The sequence below is a fragment of the Centruroides sculpturatus genome, unplaced genomic scaffold (genome assembly GCF_000671375.1).
Source record: "Centruroides sculpturatus isolate CEXI.00-Female unplaced genomic scaffold, Cexi_2.0 scaffold60, whole genome shotgun sequence".
NCBI classification, from domain to species: Eukaryota; Metazoa; Arthropoda; class Arachnida; order Scorpiones; family Buthidae; genus Centruroides; species Centruroides sculpturatus.
The window spans coordinates 1090920-1111683 of NW_019384349.1; the positions used below are offsets into that span (position 1 = coordinate 1090920).

The 20764-nt window shown below is 31.4% G+C and overlaps 1 protein-coding gene and 1 long non-coding RNA gene across 2 annotated transcripts in view; both read right to left on the reverse strand.

Annotated features, from left to right (window-relative positions):
• Positions 1–5191: 5191 nt before the first annotated feature.
• On the reverse strand, positions 5192–9336 carry LOC111637264. The gene is made up of 2 exons (XR_002758667.1): positions 5859–9336; positions 5192–5746 (listed from the first exon to the last, which is right to left on the reverse strand). It is a non-coding gene; the product is annotated as an uncharacterized LOC111637264 (long non-coding RNA).
• A 98-nt stretch (positions 9337–9434) lies between these two features.
• The window catches only part of LOC111637255 (serine/threonine-protein phosphatase 2A 65 kDa regulatory subunit A alpha isoform-like), a 62298-nt gene continuing 50968 nt past the window's right edge, over positions 9435–20764 (reverse strand). The window contains 7 exon segments of the mRNA XM_023382710.1: positions 9435–9934; positions 10003–10145; positions 12139–12293; positions 12381–12441; positions 12947–13169; positions 16451–16607; positions 16741–16855. Of these exon segments, the coding sequence (XP_023238478.1) occupies positions 9814–9934; positions 10003–10145; positions 12139–12293; positions 12381–12441; positions 12947–13169; positions 16451–16607; positions 16741–16855 (975 nt within the window). The 3' untranslated portion in view covers positions 9435–9813.

The following is a 20764-nucleotide window of genomic DNA, read 5'->3' on the forward strand; positions in this document are numbered from 1 at the left end:
CCTGATAATACAAGACAAGAATTGTTCTCAGTCTGAGCATGGAAGTTGTCATTCTCATTGGACTTTAGTTGAAAGCCCATTAGTCATTGAGCTCAAACTCTCTAGAAGCTTAAGTCGGATGGAGACAATGTAATGAACAACTGTCACCACCTTCTGTCAGTTCATCTTTTCAGATGCTGTGTTCTATGTAGCCAAGAAAGGAGCTACCAACCTTCTCAAAATTGATGCATTGCACTACTTTGAGCTTCAAGACACTGAATTTTTCATTGCAAAGATCTATAGTGTCAATGTATATGACTTCTGGCAGTCATCCAATTATTGTAGTGCAGCTTTCCAGAAGTTTGAGGGAGGACTGGAACTCTAAATATGCTTTTGTTAATTTGTAATGTTGAAGTCAGAAGTCATGCATATCAAATGCAAAGCCAGATCAGTTCTTATTCCACTTTTGGTCATGAAAATATGGAATTCAATTGCCTGCCGAACATAGAGTCCTCATAAATATCACAAAACCAAATGCATTGTCATGAACTCAACTAGCACCCCTTACCACTTCCAGAAGACATTTTTTTCACACTTAATGGTGGATGAATCTCAAATAGACTTTTCTGATGACTATTTGCAAGTAGAACTTCAGAATGCTTACAAGAAACTCAGCAATATTGCATCACATTGTGGGTTCTACAAACTAACATCTTCCATTTGGAGTAAAGGTGACTCCAGGCATCTTCCAATCTATCATGGACTCCATAGTCTCTGGATATTTGATTATGTAATCTAGATATGCAAAGGCATCATTAGCTATGGATGCGATGGAACACCATGTTTATGAACATCCACATTGCCACTATGGGTTTGGAATATGACTGGAGAAATGAGCATTCTTCATGAATTCCATCAAATACATCATTGATAAGGATGGACACTGCCCAAACCTATCCACATTTTACCATACTGAGGAATGAGCAAACTATTATCAAACTTACAATAGTTCATAACATGCATCAAATTTGCATCCATTGGATGTGTCAGTGGTTGAACAAATGCCAATAGGCCTTTTCAGTGCATCAAATCAGATTTACTTCTCACTCACTATGATCCAATGACATGCTCGGCATCATTGTTGCATTTGACAAGTCAATAGCTTGGTGCTGTCATCCAACAATGTCTGCCCAATAGATCAATCAAGGCCATTGACCACACCTCTTCAGAAGAACTACAGTTAAAAAGTCTTTGCCATCCAAAAGTTCCACAAGATGATTTACAGACAACGCTTCATTCTTCTCGTCACTATCTTTGGTAACAAAACAGGTATTCCAATACACACTGCTATGAACAAATTACGGTATTCTTTAGCCGTATTGCACACAGACTCGTATGCAAAAAAGTTATCAAAGTAGCAAAGATCTCCAGAGGGAGGGGAGCCAGAAAAGACATCACAAACAAGTACAATGGTACCTCGGTATATGTCTGCTTTAGAATATGTCCAATTCGGAATACGTCCTGTTTGGACGAAACAAATTTTGCTCGGTATACGACTTAATTCAATTATACGTGCCATATATGAACAAGTAGCACTATCGGTGTACTAGACCAGACTAGACGTTCGTGATGCAACGGTTTATAACTTTAAAATCAGAAGAAATTTAACAATTTGTAAGTAAAATTTTATTATTTTTATTAATCATGAATTGCAAAAAGGCAAATGAAAAGCAACAGAAAACTAAAAAAAAGAAAATGACTAGAATCACAATGGAACTGAAAAAAGAGTTTGTTGAGAAATATGAAAGTGGCATGTGTGTTCGAGATTTAACTGTTGCATACGGTATTCTGAGAATGAAGATATCGACAATCGTGAAAAATAAAGAGATCGAAGACATTAGATCATGTCGAGAAATTGCTTTTGCTTTGGAAAAGTGAAAAACAGTGTACTGGAGACAGCGTATCGAAAGCAATTATTTGCGAGAAAGCTAACAAGATACCTGCTGATCACATGAAAAATCAAGCAGGTACTAGCCAGGAAAGCGAGGTGTTTAAAGCCAGCCATTTTTTTTTTATACATGAGAACGGATTAATCATTTTTATATTACCGAATAGGTAGAATACCAAACCAACCTTTCCCATAAGAAGTAAAGTCCAAACATCAGGAACGGATTAAGGTCGTATATCGAGGTTCCACTGTACTTTATAAACATTTTCGCGTGTTCTATTCGTACATATACACGTGAGTAGAAGACTTGGAATTTAAGACGGGTAGAAATAGTCGTATCAGATTTTCCGCTAGACTGCTGAAACCTTTGCCACTCTATATATCGTTACTTCTAGCATCCCTATATTTATCCTCGATTAATATTGCACCCTCATTTTTTTCCCGAGAACTGCCAAGTCTCACAATGTTTATTTTTCGGTAATCTTCACTCCGTCTAAAGAACAAAATCGAGACGGCGGCGGCGGCTTTGTCGACTTGCCCAAATCATTAACAATATTCCGAACGTCAGTTCCTCCCCCTCGGTGGATTGTCGTTGCGGTAATCCGTTCAAACGTAACTCTGGACCCTCTTCGTATAAAAAAAGAATTTTTGTTTATAATGGTGAAAAAATCATTGTCCGATGTCATTGCCCGTGGCTATTTGATTTCGATCTCACGGAACGATGCTAATTCCTTTGTGTCGACATTAACCGTCACCGATGTTTCCATTCGTTTGTCGGCAATTATCTAAATTTCTGGAAAGAAAATAAGAGATACGTCTGACGATATTCTTGAATTTCTAGACGAAATATCGGATTTCTTTTTTTGCGGTCCACGGAAAAGATACGTCACTTCCTCGAATGTGTAGGAGACAATCAAATTAAAATGGCAGACGGCACAACCAGCAAATAGCTAAAGAAAAATGACTTCCCGCCGTAAGAATGTAAGATTCCGCAAAATTCTGTCTCAGCGGCGCCCGCAGACTTTAGAAAAGGGCATCGTACATTACGCAAGGAGCTTCAAACTCTACGATTCGACGTCGGGTCAGTGCTCCCACAAGATGACACTCGTTGCAGTCGGGGCTAACTCGACCAAAACCCATTCCTTGTTTTCGAGACCAACATAACGACGAAATTGCACAGGTCGATGGACAAATATTATCCAACAGTTTCTTTAATATTTGCAAAATAGGCTAGAAGTCACTAATTTTCTGTTGTTTGGGGATTAAGAGGAGGGCAACCGAGACGGAAAGGGGGACACGTGCCCGGGGTGCCCGTTCTACCCGCATAAATGCAACGTCGTCGTCGTGTGCAAGCCTCATAAAAGTAACGCTTCGACTAACACTTTACCCTTCAAATCGAATGGTGAAACAAACTGCAAAAACTCTTCGCCAATCGCGAGATGGGTAGAAATGTAAGGGGCAGAGAAATTCCTGCAACGTCCACCAAAGCTCTAACTTCATGCTCCGAACAATCTGAGAACTTCCTCAAAATCGCGCTAAGTGGAGAGCCAGAGTACAGTACGAGTAGCGTTAAAAAATTTGAGAAATTCTCGGAACAATGCACCAAGCCAATGGAATAAATAAAGGGTCGGGGAAAGGCGCATTAACATCAAATTTTGTGACAAATTCTGCCCAACACGACACGGAAAGAAACAAACAATAACTTAGGATATGAATACGTGCCAATGAATTTTAGTTAAGTTGCTGGAGACCGCATTAAGCGGGTTTGTTTTCGCGGGAAAAGTTTCTTCGCTGATTTTCCGTTCGTATATAAATCAAAACATTTAATTAGTAATAACGCAAATTATAATACCGCGAAACGTCTTTTCCGGTCAACATTTCCTCGTTCGTGGCGGCCATCTTGGATTTGTCTTCGGCGCTTCCAAACCTCGCGGCTAATTTAAAGTCATTAAACCGTGTTTTAAAAAAAGGGCTCTACCAGGCTGTTTGCGACGACTTCCAACAACTAATTCAAACTAACAGCGGATCCAGAAACCTTTAGAAGGAGATGCAGAAAGGAAACAATGCGCCTTACAGAGCTGAGGTTACTTTCTGTAAACACTTGCTTAAAATATTACTATTACGAATGCTTTACAAAGACGACAGACAGAATCGACGAAGAGATAGATCAATAAAAAATATAACACAAATTCTTACTTTAGGTTTGTTCTAGCATCCGACCAGAATCTGCAGTCTTGGAAATTATTCCGCATCTAAAAAAAAAAAATCATTTTAAAATTAATTTCATATTCAATTCCGACGTAACGAGTTTGAAACACTTACTGCGGCTGTGAATAGAGGAAAAAATGGATTCGCACCATACGGTCGAATAATAATCAAATAATATTCGACATTTCACTTCGTCTCTAAAATTTGAACTCCGCCCGTAGATAAAGATGGCGATTTGTCGAAACCGGTATCTGAAATTATGCCAATGGAGGTAATGCCGTGTATTGTAAATTTCATCTCTAATACTTGTATTACAGTAAGAAAACATCCGGCAAATTACGCGTTGCTGTTATGGATACGACTTCGCTGACTATACCAACAAATGTATTTCGTCTCTACTGAATTAAATTTTAAGAATGGTGATGTAATTTACTTTGTATCGGAAGTAGAGATTCTGTTTCGATTCCACCATTGGCCTCTCCCAAACGAATTTTTTCGAACTTAAAAAAATGAAACAAATCTTATTCCCTTAAGTATTGAATTTAGGGAATAAAATTATATCGTAATTTTTGAAAAAATTAAGGTAATTTCCGTATTACCCCAAAAGCAAAACGTAATTTAATGCCCCCTCTTTCGACTCCGCTTCTAACCGCTCCATTTTGGACTTTTTAACATTTAATTATTCATTCCTGGTCCAAACTAAAACCTAAATCGCCGTCCTACTACTATAGCGTAGGTATTCGCAACCAAGGATCCGTTCACGTTCGAGAACCCCGAACCCCTATTGGTAATTGGTTAGATTCTAACTTTGTATCCTGGGTTACGGCCACGATGCCAGTCAATAATTTAATGTACTGTACTCCTAATACTTCCGAAGTATTTCTCACCAGAAAAGGTTAGTATTTGAATTTTCTCGATTACAATCCTCCAGGTATTTAGTATTTCCAAATACAGCGAATTGCATTAGGAATTTAGTGTGACGGACCTGAAGAAATGTAGTTTAACGAACGGAGGTGTTAAGTACTGGGTCCCGAAGATAAAGAAAAAAAAGTAGAATTGGTTTTCACTAAATATGTTTTATTTGATTAATAAATGCCAGATGCAGAGAAATTTCCATACAAAGAGAAGAATTCGAACAATGTTAAGATGTCTCCTGGAATGGTTATCTTACTTAAAAGTTAATAATAATAATTATATTCAAGTAACACAACTAAAAAACAAAAAACGACAAGTAACTTTTGCCGAAAGACCGCACGTGAAAGCTTGGCAGAGGGACGTAAACACAGTTGTGAAAATAAATATTTCGTCCGGTGTCGATACGAGAACGGTAGAGTCTGACATTCACTGCAAAATTTCACGAGACAGCAGCCAAAAGATGATTTGCATTTTATTATTATTATTATTATTATTACAGAAACATTATTACACGAAAGTTATTTTTCTAGAAGATATCGTTGCACCTAAAATAGTATACACGTCAAAAATTTTCCTCATCAATTTTGTCAGTGCACTTCGATAACAAATAATAATTGGCTGTTATTTTATTGAAGTTGTTTTTTTTTTTTGTAAGTTTCGACTAACGTACAATGTTCAAGATGTTTAAATCAATTGCTGAAAAGAATTTCTTTCGTTAGTTTCAAATTTAACAATAATTATTTTTAAGTTTTTACCTTTTTTTTTTTTAAATGAAAAAAAAAGTACAAACTATTCTCTTCGTACCTACCTCGAAATAACAGACCTCTCGCCAATAATTTTTTTAAAATAAACTTGTTAAGGCTGTAAAAGGAAAAACTTCATTTCACTCTCTCATTTTCTGTAAAGTCTGGTCACAGTAATTTAAACCATTTCGTATATAATTTAAGCTATAATTTTAAGGGTAATGTGTAATGGCTGATCCAAATCATTTTCAACTTTAATGGTGGATAAAGTGGAAAAAAATACCCCCTTTAAGCTCGAATTACTGTAACCGTAATCAAAGTTGAAAATCAGTTCGTACGCAGTATTACGTTCTAATGAAATCCATCTCCAAAAACAAACAGATAATCTCATAAAAGTGCACATAAAAAAACAATTATTTTACTTCGAAGAACGTACAGATTACAAATGACATTTTCTCGAAGATATTTTAGTATTTACAAATTAAAAAGAAAAAAAAAAAAAGGTATATGCAAATCAATCAGAGCCTCTCTCTCTCTCTCCTCCCTTAGATTATTAATAGGATTCTGGTGTATTTACTTATGTGTATGTAATAACTGGTAATAATTGTACTATTGGCAATTGTCACTCAATTGATAAGGGCCAGTAAGGCCGAAATGCATTTTGGGATAAGTTAATTAAATAGGCTGGGTGTGTAATAAGCTTGTTCATTAGTCATAATAACTAAGCAGTTTCTGTAATTAAATACTCCAGAGTTTTTAGTATGTTGTACAGTTATCATCATTGCATAAAACAGCAGACAAAACTTTCTGCAAAAACATGATAGTAGCAACAGTCAAGTACCAAATGATACAATTTAATAGAAAAATGTCACCTTAGTTCCCAAACATTTACTGTAAATAAACATTGATTGGACAAAAAAATATTGTCCAAAATATTTGAAATCTTACCCAGCGGAAGTTTTTTTCAAGTATATTTTAAATATTAAATATAAACTGTGTAACAATAAATATTACATATAAAAAAAAACATTCTCTCAACTTTGTTCAACAGTACATTTTGATATTAGTTTCAACAAATAGTAATTATTGGAACTATGGAGTAAAACTTTTAATTGAATTATCACTAACTAATAAATTCAATTTCTTAAATTGTAAAATTCAAATGGTGCAAGATTATTATTAATTTATATTTTAATGTAATCAAGAGCATAAACAGGAATAAGTGACAAGGTAGGTGGAAAATTTGTAAAGCAAATCCACAAATGGATCATTGTATTTTCATATTATTAACATTAAAAAACCACTTATTAACCTTTAATAATAATAAGTATTAAATAGTAGTTTAAAGAGATTGCACAACACAGGAAATGTTACGACAAAGTAGACAAAGTGAGAATTGAAACACTTAAGCTAGAAAGAAAGAAAAAAATTCAAGAGAATAACTTACAAAAGGGATAGTGTCCATAACAAGGACATTATTAATTTTAATTTTATTATTATAAACCATTTAAATTTTAATTAATATTTCAATGCCAAATAGATTTAATTTCTGTCATATTTCTAACACAAAAGCGGAATTTTTCTTTTTGAACAAATCATTTGTTATTGGAGATTTACTTCATTATACATGTTTAATTTTCAGTGAACTGTATGTCACAGAAAAATAAACATTCCTACTCTGTTCTTTGCAGTTTACATATTACATTTAATCAAGTATTACATGTTGAATACTTACATAAATTTGAACTTAAATTAGCATATGTAGAATTTTCAGATACTTTGAATTTTGTTACAGCATGATTTTACTTTTGAAAGTTAATTTCTCCACTATTAACACGACTACCCGAATAACCGTTTATAATAGGAAACAATACTACAGTTTACCTGTTCAATAAGAAATCAATTTAAAATAAGAAAATATAGAATGAAAGCAAAAGGAAAATGTGTAAAATATATGATAGAATTTAATGACCAACCGAAATTAAACTATCACATAATTGAAAAGTAAAGATTTACACAAATAAAATAATGAAATGGCAGAAATCTAAATTCATGTAAAATTAGGAACTGGATATAATGTTGAGATTATTTTACTCAAACTTAGATTATAAAACAAAAGCATTAATGTCTGTTTAACTTTCAGTATAATGAGTACAATAGTATGAAATTATTACCCGAAAAATAAACTATATGAGAGTTTTTCAATGGTAAAATCAACTTTTTCTTGAACAATATTGCAATTTAAATATTCATTACAAAATGTTTTGCATTTACATTATGCAAGAATAGTTGAAATTAATTCCATCTGTATAATGTTTTCTTGTGCAATCAAATCATATATGATTATATTTAATGATGATGCTTGTCAATTTATTCTACCATTATTTTCTTGTGATTAATAAATATAATATTTATTTATTAAAAGGCACAAAAATACACACTACTTGTCTATAAGAAATGCAATAAATAAGTTCTTTGATACAGTAACGTTAGGAAAAAGTATACATTATAATACAATTTTATGACATCTCTTCTAAACCTGTCAACAAGTTTTCCAATAAAAATGAACTTGAGAACAAGGTTTTGGTTTGAATTGCAATGGGACCAAAAGGATTGTTGACTCAAGTCCTAATAAGAAAATCAAGTTTTGCTATCAATGCCCAGCAATACTTAAATGAATGTATGTGACACTGCTGATTCCTTACATTCTGATGAACTGTTCTCAAGCAGAATGTGTCTTCTGGTCAGATCAAGCAAGAATGTGCCAAAATGATACTGGATTACCTATGACAAGAAAGCATCACCTTTGTCGAAAAGAAAGATGACTCTGCAAACATGCCAGAAATGAGGATTTTTGGGCAATTCTCAATGTAGCCATTTATGAAAAGGAGTGAAAGGCAAAACACAGGATCGACTGATCAATCATCACAAAGTACCATCTGAAAAATGCAAACCAGTCTTGTACAGAAACTTACAGTGTACACCAAAAGTTGAATCAGCAGTATTTGATAGTAAGGAGTTATAGAATTACAAAAATAAAAGATAATGTACAGCTTTTAATCACCTTACAAATGACAATTAAGTTAATAGTTTTCTTTTTTCAAGGTAAAAGGTATATTACAGAAACTTATATGGATTTTTCCAGACCCTCATTACATTTCTCTATTTGTAAACTATAACAAAATGATATTTTGTTGAAAAACTGAACCTGATTAATAACACAAAACAAGAAAACACCATTTTAGTTTTACACCAAACTGTTTATGAAGGAGAAATATGTAATGTCATAGAGAAATATTTGTAAGAAAAATTTTTAATTACATTGAACAAATGCCTAATAAAATTCAAAATATCTTAATATTCTGTACAGTTAACAGATATAAAACAAAAATGAACCACTTTATATAAGAATTAAATTGAAGTTTTTCGTTGCCTTACTTTAAATTTTTCTTAAGATAACAAAAATGGAGGATACATACAGGAAAACAAAAACAAGATGTAATCATCATCATCATTTTAAATTAAAAGACAAGGTCACTTATTTTNAAAAAAAAAAAAAAAAAAAAAAAAAAAAAAAAAAAAAAAAAAAAAAAAAAAAAAAAAAAAAAAAAAAAAAAAAAAAAAAAAAAAAAAAAAAAAAAAAAAACATACACTAGGTGGAATACATTTATTTATTAGATAAAATGGTGCAGTAACATGCTTTTCATTTTTTTTCCTCTAATTAATTACCAAATCCTTCAAAAATTAAAAGTGTTTGTTATGAAAGTAATATTCTAATCCTTAAAAAAATTTACAATATCTAAGTTTCAAATCGTAAGAGATTTGAAAATTCTATTGTCTATTTTTATGTATTTCTTCTGATAAGGTCCAGATTTTCTCAAAAGGGATGGTACCAAATAAATTTTAAACTGTAATTTTTTTTTTGTTGTTGCAATTTATAAATTAAATTTTTAATAGTTATGTACTTATTTTTTAAAAAATTCATAATTTAAAAACAAAAAAACATTTAGATTAATCCTTTCAAATTTCTCTTTCAAACAGATGCTTACACTCTGATGCTTCTGATGCAAAGTATCTTACATCTACATCGGCATCATTCATTAATCTATCCAAACAGGGTTTAATGTGACTTTGTAATGTTCTGAAAATAAACAATGTATTATTAAATAGAATAAAAATTATAAATTCAAATCTAAAACAGTTGCTTACCCCTTATCCAAAATGGGACCTATCCTCTGTAAGGTTTTTGCTACATTAAATCGAACATTTGCTACATTATCATTGGCCAGTCCGAGTACAGTAGGCAGCATTAATCTGTTGGTTATTTCTGCCCCACATGCTTCTGCTAGGACCTGAAATAAAAATTTTTCTTCTGCAATCAACTGAATAAGAACTTATAAAATTTCTATTTCAAACTGCATGATGTTTATTGTATTAACCACCCAGGGGAATAATGGAGAATAGAAAAAAATTTTTACCTTATTTTTATATTACTTTAATTATGCTATTTATTTATGCCATTTCTTCTATACTTTAATAACATTTTTAGCAGTAATGCCTCTGCTTAACATTATTGACACACACTTTTACAAAAATTACTTATTACAAAAAATAAAAATATAAACCGAAAGTCATTACTCAAGCATCAATAATACATAAAAAGGAAACATATATTGTTTTATACACAAAAAAATTAACCATTTTAAAATCAATAATAATAAACAGAAAAATACATAAATTAAATTGTGTTACACGAGTTTATTGAGTATGAGTGCCACATTTAAGCCACAAGTAGCCAGCAACATTTGCATATTTCACAAATTCCAAGAAATATTGCTGAAAACTAAAAATGCTTGATATTCATGAAATATATAAATAATATTTTATAAATTTCATTTATTTCTACAAGCATCTCACCAGGTCACTTTCATTTTGAAAGTGACCTGGAGTGTTATGAAAGGTGTGGTATATCTGAATCAATAATAAAACAAACAGTAATTTGGATAACTATCTCATCAAAATAGCTTAATGTAATAATCCATCAAAGAGTGCATCAAGAAAAAATATTAAAACTTATAAATGCGAATAATTAAGTAATTTATGTATTTCTTTCTTGGCAATTTCAGAAGAGTAAAAATACAGAATACAGAAATATAAATGTTCATAAATTTCAATACATTTTACATCAATCTACAAATCTAATGATTATTTTTCTTAAAACTTTTGCAGCAGTTTTTATATTTAATAATAATGAAAATTTGCATTATTCTTTAAAATAGCATTTATATTTTAATATTCATTTAAAACACATGGTTTTTGTAAAAATATTAGTTTTGATAATATCAATGTCTTACTTTGACTTCATACTTTATAAAAATTAAGAAATAAGACTTCACATTTTTAAAGGTAACTGAAATACATTATAATATAAAGTTAATTATAATTTCATTAATGCACATTAATTACTTGTTTTAGACAATTTCAAATATTGCACCTAAACATTGCAGTTCATGTGGTAAATACATTATTTCTGGCTTTCTGTCAGGTATTTCTAACATGACAATAACTGGCCGACGTGGTCATATGTCATCCATTGGAAAACAAGTACCTCATTCAAATATTCATCACCAAAACTAATTTTTAAATTTCATAAAGGTTCCTTACAATTCTTCTCTAATTTTGAGAATAATTTAATGACCATCCATTACTACATATTGCTCTTCTACTTGATGCACAGAGATATATTCATTAAAGTAATTGTAAAGAAAAAATGCATGTTTGAGGTTGCAAAAGTGATGATTGCAAAGAGCAGTTATTTCTACCTATAGAGTATGCATTAATGTAACCAACAAGGTATTTATACTGTAACATTTTTTAGAAGAGTAAACCAAGAAAAGATTGCATAAATTATATTTCAGTTAACAAAATATTTTAAAAATCGTCACAAAAATGAAAAATTTTTTCTCAATGATTTTAAAAGAAAATTATGCTAAATTTATTAGTAATAAATGTTCTCAAGTAATTCAGACATCTTCCCATCAAACAATTCCATTAATACATAGAAATCTAAGATATGCCTTTAATAAAGGCCAGACTCCTCCATAGATGAATTTATTTATTTAGAATAAGAACGAACTGAATCATTTTTGATTTATATTAGATAAATATTTTAAAGTCTTGCAAATATGTTACGAAACTTAATTAAAATAATCATTTTTACATTTTAAATTACAGAAAACCAAATCTGAATTATACTAAATGAAAGTTAAATTATTAATTAATTAGACAATTGATATCCTGAGAGCTAAACCAGCACTTATACTTTTAATTATAGTAGTAACTTACATTTATACAGAAAAGGCATGTCATACGATGGAGGTAATTCTGGTCCCGTGACATTGTAAGAACTTTTGGGATGACTGTATTCGTAGCCCAATCTGGACCAAATTTTTCTACTAATTTTTTCAAATTTTGTGTGGCAGCTTCTCTAATAGCAAAAACTGAAACCAAAGAAAAAATATTTTAAGTTATATAACTAAAGTATTTATAGCAACAAAGTATCCAACTCATCTTAAAAATGAACTCACCATGATCTACTAGCCACGTCATACACAGCGTATTCAGTTTTTCATCAAAAAATTCAACACCCTGCAATTGTTAAAATTATAAAGTGAATTAGTATTCATAAATAAATAAAAATAATTCACATCTTACAAATGCTTTCCACAAATTGAAAATTTCTTATCTAAAATGGAAAGTCTTATCTTGATAGAGATTCTTCAATCCTATTCTTTGCATCTTAAAATTTCTCATATTGAATTTTTTTTTAATATTGTGACAATGGAAGTCCACATTGCTATAAAGACATGCATATATCTTTATAGCAATTAGTAACTAATGAACAATTTTGATTTTTCCCAGAAGAAAATTAAGAAGTCAATCTGAAGTAAAGCAATTCCAGCCAAACTGTTAAGCTATTAACTATATCATATAATATTTTTTGTCAGCTGAATCAGATCAACTAAATCAATATATCTTTGGTAGTCATTTAACAATTGATATTTTTATTCTAATACAATGTTCATCTGCTTATTTCTGAAGAAATATAAATAATGATTATTATTGAAATATTTATAATAAATTAAATACTTACAAGTTGACCAGCTAGAAGAGGCATGTATTCAATAATTGCAAGGCGAACACGCCATTTAGTGTCCTCTGCCAACTCGACGATAGCTGGTAAGAGACTTTGCGATAATTGTTGAATACCAATTACCTCATTTACACAATCTAAATTGGAAATGATATTAAGTCTCACTTCTGGACACTCATCTTTCAACTGAGATAAAAACATAGGAAGTAGATGTTCAATGGTACTGAAATTATACAAATTTAATTCAGATTTATTTTTGTGCTGAAAAAATTGTGGGTATGTAATTTCTTAAGCAAAACATATATGCAATTAATTAGTATTAGTATTTCTAAACTTGAAAAAAAAAAAAAAAAGTTAATATTGAATAAAGTTCTTAAAGTAAAGCACTATTGAACAAAAACATTGAAAACTCTAGTAGATAATTTTAATAATATATAAACACTGACAAATATTTTTGATTTTAACTCAGATCTGCATCAGATCAAATTTGATGTTTGAATTTGGAATGCTCAATACAGATATCGCTTGCTTAATGCATGTAATTAATTGCAACAACCCCTTTGTATGGGTGGCAGAAGCTTTAATGTGCCATTAATAGCTGTCATTACTTAAAGAGACATGTAGTTTAATTATGATAGTTGTGAAACTTAATACAGTGTCATATTAGCAGTAATGTCTTATTTGTTTAAAAGCTTATTTTAAAATTTTTTATTTCACACTTCACGTAAAATCAAACTGAAATGTATGCAGATAAAATGCATATTGAACATATTATGCATGCTTTTTAAGTATTGTAAAGAATATAACACTTTACAAACTGAAAAAATATTTGTAGTCTTTACGGTGAAGATGCTCCTAAATGTCAGACGTGTCAAATGTGGTTTTGAAAGTTTCATTCAGGGAATTTTGAACCGAAGGATATGAAACATCCAGGGGGTGCCCAAAAGCTGTTGATAGAGAAATTTCAGAAGAAACTGTGTGTGTTTATTGTGAGAACATGACAGTGAATAAAATCTTATAACTCATATTAAATATTCTGCTTAATTTTAATGTTCATTAATTCTTTAATTTTGTTTTTCAAATGAATTTATGTTTCTATAATTCATTTTTATTTGTGCGCAATGTATATGAAACAAAATTTGATAACATGCAAAAAAAAAAAAAATCTAACAAGATTTTTCATATGATTTATTTCATTATTTTTGTTGATTTCTTAGTCTGTAACTAATTTTCCATATATACAATGTATTTTTTAACATGTAATTTCCAGCAACAAATCTATCATGTGAAATCAGAATTAGCTATAGTAGACTTGCATCTGTTGGCCAACATAGCATCTCTGCTGCCATCTATTATTTCCTTGTACAAGTTATATAAATCTTGGTTATATTTGGCCATGATGTGCATGGGGTTGGAGGTGTGGCTTTGCTTGTTATTGGAGATTCTTTGGTGTCATATGTATGTAGATGTATTCTAAATGAAATATTAGGTTTTTCTGATAGTCATGTTTACTGCAACACACAATGTTTTAGTTCTTTTAAACATTTAAAGTATCTTCAAAGTAACCCAACTTCACTGCCTGTAACCAGTGTGCTTCTTTTCCAATGAAAGCAGAGGACTATGCAAATGTTTTCGAACCTAATGTGGTTCTTCTTCAGGTGCTATGGAATTCTCTATTCGAATTTGAATTTCCAGTCAAAAATTAAATGTTGGCTTAGAAAATCTCTCTGGAACGTTGTCACATGTGACCAATGGCATCATTTTGGACCTGCACATTATCAGTATGGTGTTACTTTAGGGTTTTATTGAGGAAGGCCTTCCATGATTTGATAGCATCATTTCTTGTTTGAAGTTAATGCAGTACTTATTCCTGAGGGTGTTAAGGCATATGTATATGGCCTCTAGCCATTTCAGGTGTTTTGTGCAGAACATAGTGTGAATAATTCTGGCTAGAGGGAATAGAGGCTCTATTTCCAGTTTGGAGGAGTATACCGCTAGAGCGGTGTTGTTTCTATGATGTAGGGTGTGCACTTAGTGTTCCTTGATCCTAGTTTCTAAGTTGCATTTAGTGGATCTGATGTATATTACTTCGCAGTTATCTCTATGATCAATGATGGGCACGGAGTATACCTCTGGAAGTCTGTTTGTATCTGGAGCGTCTTTTCCGTTCCTAAGCCAATCGAATATTGTAACGCACCTCCTAAAAGCTAAGCGGGCATTCTTTTTCTTGGCTATCTGGTCTTAAATGACAGGTTGTACGTGACTGGTATGTAGTTAACTGGGGGATCATTGGAATGAGGGGTGTTATTGGTTTGATGTTGGAGGACCTTGTTGTTTATCTTGCGCAAGATGTTGTGATAGCCATGGCTATTTGCTCTATGCATCGGATCTTCTCTTTGTGTTCATCTTCGTCTTTGCTCTATGCGTACGAAGTATCTTCAAAGTTTGTATAATGTGTAAATGCTCTTTATGTGCGTCTCTGAAAACTGCTATTTTGTAAAAATAAAGATTATTCGAGTTTCACAGAATTAACAATGAGATATGGCTTGGTTTGTAAAAGATACTAGTTAGTATGTGGCTATCATGAAACAGAATGTTAAGATTCAAAAAGTGAGTCCCTGTATTATTCAACTGATCTAGTTTAAGGACTAGTCCATAGAGGTTATCATTCAAATGTTGCAAAAAATTTCTGTATCTGTTTCATCTTCCAAATGATAAGGATGCTGTTCGTATCTTATACGTAATAATCTTTGATAAGAATAATAGCAGAACTTTTTGTTTTAACTAGCACACAAGCATTTCACACAGCACCCCTGAAAGGGAGCTTTGCTATTGGTGACTGGTTCTTCTATTTTCTGTAATAACAGATCCCAAGGGATGAGAAGTAAGGTTGTAATTTCAACAGATAACAATATGAAATCAAACTGTTGCATGAGAACATTATTGATCAATTCCACTTGCTGTAATAAATCTACCAGCTCAGTGTAGTCAAGTGATATATATTCACAACCACTAAATGTTTGGAGGTGAGGTCTTGTACCGTATTTTCTAAACTTTTTGTACGATATCTTGCTTTTTCAACTATGGGTCATAGAAAGAGGACTAGCATAACAAACCATAAGCATCAATGGACCCATTTCCTTCTATATGTCAATGGATTATAGTGTTATGAGTGTCTGACATTTAGGAGCATCTTCACCATAATAAACACTTCTAAACTAATCTTTGTTTTAGATCTTTTAGACTAATTTGGTTTTTGTAATCATTTCAGCTAAATGATTTCTCAGAATTAAAAATTGATTTTGAGAAATCATTTAACTGAATGTACCCATCTTCTATGTAAAGTATTCTAAATTAAATTTGGTATATTATTAATGAACTAATTAATGTGTATTAAACTAAAAGCAAAATTTATTAACTTAAATTTAAAAATATTTCTATTAGGTACACTGAAATTTTTTCTTCTACATAGATATTAATTATAAAAACAAATCAAAAACATACTTGTGTTTGCCTAAAATTGGAGATAAGCCCATTATTACAGATGCTAATGCAGATTTTACATGCTGATTTGGATCTGAGACTAGGTCTTTTACACAGGGCAAAATATTGGTCATGATTACTTGTTCCTGTACATCTGCAGAAAGATTCTGACAGAAATCTAATAATAATAATAAACAAATGTATATTTAAAAATAAATTATAAATGCACACACCTTGTTAATACAATATTTACAATCATTATTAAATATTTGTCTCTAATAATAATAATTTAGAACTGTTTTTACATATACCTCTGACTTTATTAGCTGCGGCTGCTCTAACTTCTGCTTCACAGTCTTTCAACAAACTTTGGAAAGCTGGAACTAGGTCGGTTTTTGTAATGTCAGGACCTACGGCTTTTTGTAGCTGGAAAAAAACATTAATTTAATAACATTTTGTAAAGTATTTAATTTGATTAGAAATGAATGTATAAAATTTTATAACAAATATACAATGTCTTCATAAACAGTATTTTTCTAATTCACAATAAAGTTCATTTTGAAAACATTTTTCTATGGTCATACATGCAGCTACAAAGAATAAATCATGGTTGTACCTGTTTGAAAACATCTCTTGCAAAGGGAATCTCTTTTTGTAACTTTACATTCATTATTAAGAATTGAAATAGCTGCCATTTTTGACAGTTTACAATTAAAATTTATCTTGGGTAATAAAATCACAAACATGGAGAAATGTACAGTACATGCTATTGCAAGATATGTCCATTTTGAAACAGGTGGAACCAAGATTTATTTTTTGTAGCTGCATGTATGGCCATAGAAAAATGCTTTCTGAGAACCCTAATGAAAAAATTAGAATGATGCTACTAATATTTTAATAGTAACTTCACATATTTTGTAATCAGATTTCTCAACATAATTTTTCCTATTATTTTGTCATTTCTCACAATCCATCCACTTTTATTAATTAAAATAAGTAACTATCACTTTTATACAAAATAGGAAATGGAATAAATTCCTAAAACTAGCATGTAAATTTAAAGAATATATATTAAACCAAAAATTTAATATTGTTAAAAAAGCTTTATATTTTAAATGAGTGTTAAGCATTTTAATAGCTATAAATTTAAATGAGTTTAATTTGTTACATCATGTTTATTGTCCCCATTATCCACAAATTATTTTTATGGTATCAATTAAGATAATAGCAAGCAATACATTAGACTATAGAAGAGAAATCAAGAAAAAACAATTTATTAATGTTGTTCCATATTTAACCAAAACACTAATTACTACAAAATAAAATTGTTTATTGTGCAGTATAACTCTCTATTTATTCTGAAGACTAAGTTTTATTTAACAAATGCTTTTAGTCAAACAATTTAAAACCTGTACATGATGTTCATTATTCAATGTCTGACCCACTGAAACAAATTCTTTGTGGATGATTTCAATCCTTATTGTTCATGAATTTTAGGGGAGCAACTTCTCTTAACTCTCTTATAAACTATTCAAAACACATGAATGTCAGATAGCCTAGTTAATATACACTGTTTCAACAATTTGTAAATTTCATTCAATTTCCAATAAGTGTAAATAACAAATTATAGGAACAAATTTATAAAGGAAAAACCTTAGTTCCAAATCTTTACATACAAATTACAGATAATGGTTGGTTGGTTGGTTGGTTCATTGGTGTTTTTTGTCGCAAGAGCCATACAGGCTATACTGTGCCATGTCAAATGGTAAGATTACAAAAATGAAATATAATATAAAATATTATATTTCATTTTTCTGGTTACTACCCCTGATTTAGGTAGGTGTTTTCTTCCTAGTATTCTCCTTTTGTTTCTTTAAATGGAATTAATAAACATTTAGCATGGCAAGTCAGATATTCATTTGGCAAAACAAGAAATATTTGTTTGAACCACATGTCTTTGTGGATTTCAAAACAGCAGCAAATGTCTTCTGTTTCATTGGTGCACTTGAAGTGGCCATGCAACAATCCTCTGGATAAGGTAAATTGTTAACTGTTTTGACCTGTTGGATCTCTTTCTCTCTCTGCCATGCAGGGCATTTCTAGGAGTAGGCAGAATGGGTGTCTTTGCAATTCACACAGCATGGAGTACTGGTACGCTCAGTACTCGTGACCTTCAGTTCCACACTGCACACATACACTCTTCCCTCGGTGGGATGTTTGTGAATATCCAAACCACTGGCATTTGAAGCAACACATCAGATTTTGAACATATGACTGAACTGGACAGCACAGATATCCTGTTGTAATAAAAGATGGCAATGTCAGCTTGTTAAACATCAGAATTAGATGTTTAACAAGTTTGTATCAATAAGCTGCACCTACTTCTATTCTCCCGCACTATGAACAACTGCCTAATTTGTAAATGGCTCAAATTTGTCAAAGGCACAAAAATTTTAGTGCAACTTATTGAACATCAAACTATGACAAAGTTTGTATCAGTCTACCATTTCGACGAATGAAGATGCGTCAGACAGCAGCAACACCTTGTTCTGAAAGACCAATCTGAACATCTGATTAGTCTTCAGACATTAGATCAATCTGCGATATCACACCATGTGATGGAGTTTAAACTTCCATGTGGTGTGATTGAAACTCCCATATCTCCAAAAGTGTTCATTGCCAAAAGTTTTGCTGATTGTTGAGAGGAGACTGTAAGAAGGTACCCTGACCTCAATTTCTGTATTTTTTTCAGATTCCCAATGATTGATTCAAATAGCTTCTGAATCAGAAAAGGGGAGTATTTGGACAGTGATTTTTCTCTAGTAGCATGCACTATCAAGTAGGCTGAATGACTGGAAATGTTTTGGTTGGTTGTTGTTGGTTTGTCTGGATTTTTTGTGTTTTTGGTATCCATGATTAAAAAATCATTTTTGGCTCCTAGTGACCCCATCCACCATGAGGCCCAACAAGAGGATGCTGTCACATGGAGGACTCCCATAGAGTCACACCAGGAGCTATACTATACCCTCAAAATTCAGTCAAGAAGAGCACTTGTCTGACATGACAAAACTGTCAAACAGGGATGTGTTCGCCCAATCTGCATCGATCAGTTGACTCCAGACCAAGGTCAAGAATGACTCAGCAACCAGCCAATTGATTCAAATGGAGCATGATTTGAGCCTCCCATTAATCTGAAGTAGGGGCAAAGTAGTGTATTGGGGACGTTATGTGCCTCTCAACTAGCAGGATCCCTTTCTGGCATATGAGACACCATGCACAGCAAACACATGGGTGAGCATTCAGATCCCAGAGACAGTAAAAAATTACTAAACCATCTCTGGGAGGTCTCTTCACCATGGACAGGAACCACATCAAGAAGGTTACAGGTATCATGTGAAATGAGTATAACATCGAGATTACCCAGGTAATGCCAACTAACCTTATTCAAGTCAGTGGATAAACATCAAAACATGAAGGAAAACATTTCAATTTTACCTGAATAAACTTAACTTACCCATCAAGATTTGAAATGAGAACTTATCATATAGGAATGTATGAAATGCATTCTCCGTAGCAATTTCTATGCTTAATTTCAAAGAACATACAACCAAAAGAAAGAAAGAAATGATGAATCTAAGAAAGTAAAAAAAGAAAAAAGAACCTTTTCAATTTTCTAACTGAAGATTGAAACTTCTAACTTATCCTGGATTATGAGGCTAAATTATAATTTGCATAAAAAGATCTTAATTTACTATCACTTAAAATATAAATTTTTTAAAAATAATTATCTCAATTAAACCATTGTTCAATTTATTTTATTATTACCTTTTAAGAAAATACAAATTTTTAAAATAACTTTTATTGAAATTATATAACCACTATGGATGAAAAATTAATCTGTAATTTTAACACACTTTACTTAGAAGTACAAAATTTATTTTAAAAATGCTGCATACAAAAAGGATAAAATATTAATTAATCAAAAATTTTTTTACATTCCCACATGATATTATCCAAGTACTGGTGGATAACATTGACATTATGCAGATTAGCTTCCAACTATGTTGCTGAAATGATTTTCTAACAACATTACCAACTTTGCACATTATCCATAAGTAACAGATTTTATCCTGGAACTTAAAAAAGGGCTTTAAATCACTTTACTGACACTTTTTCTGATTTTTTTTTCAATCAGAAAGTATCAGTAAAGTGATGTACTGACTTAATACACTGTTAAGACTACAGATGAGCTATGAAGTCTAGATATTGAAAGTTGTTATTAAGCTTATAGATATAATCAACAACAGCTATTCCAGGATCTCACCACTTAAGAAT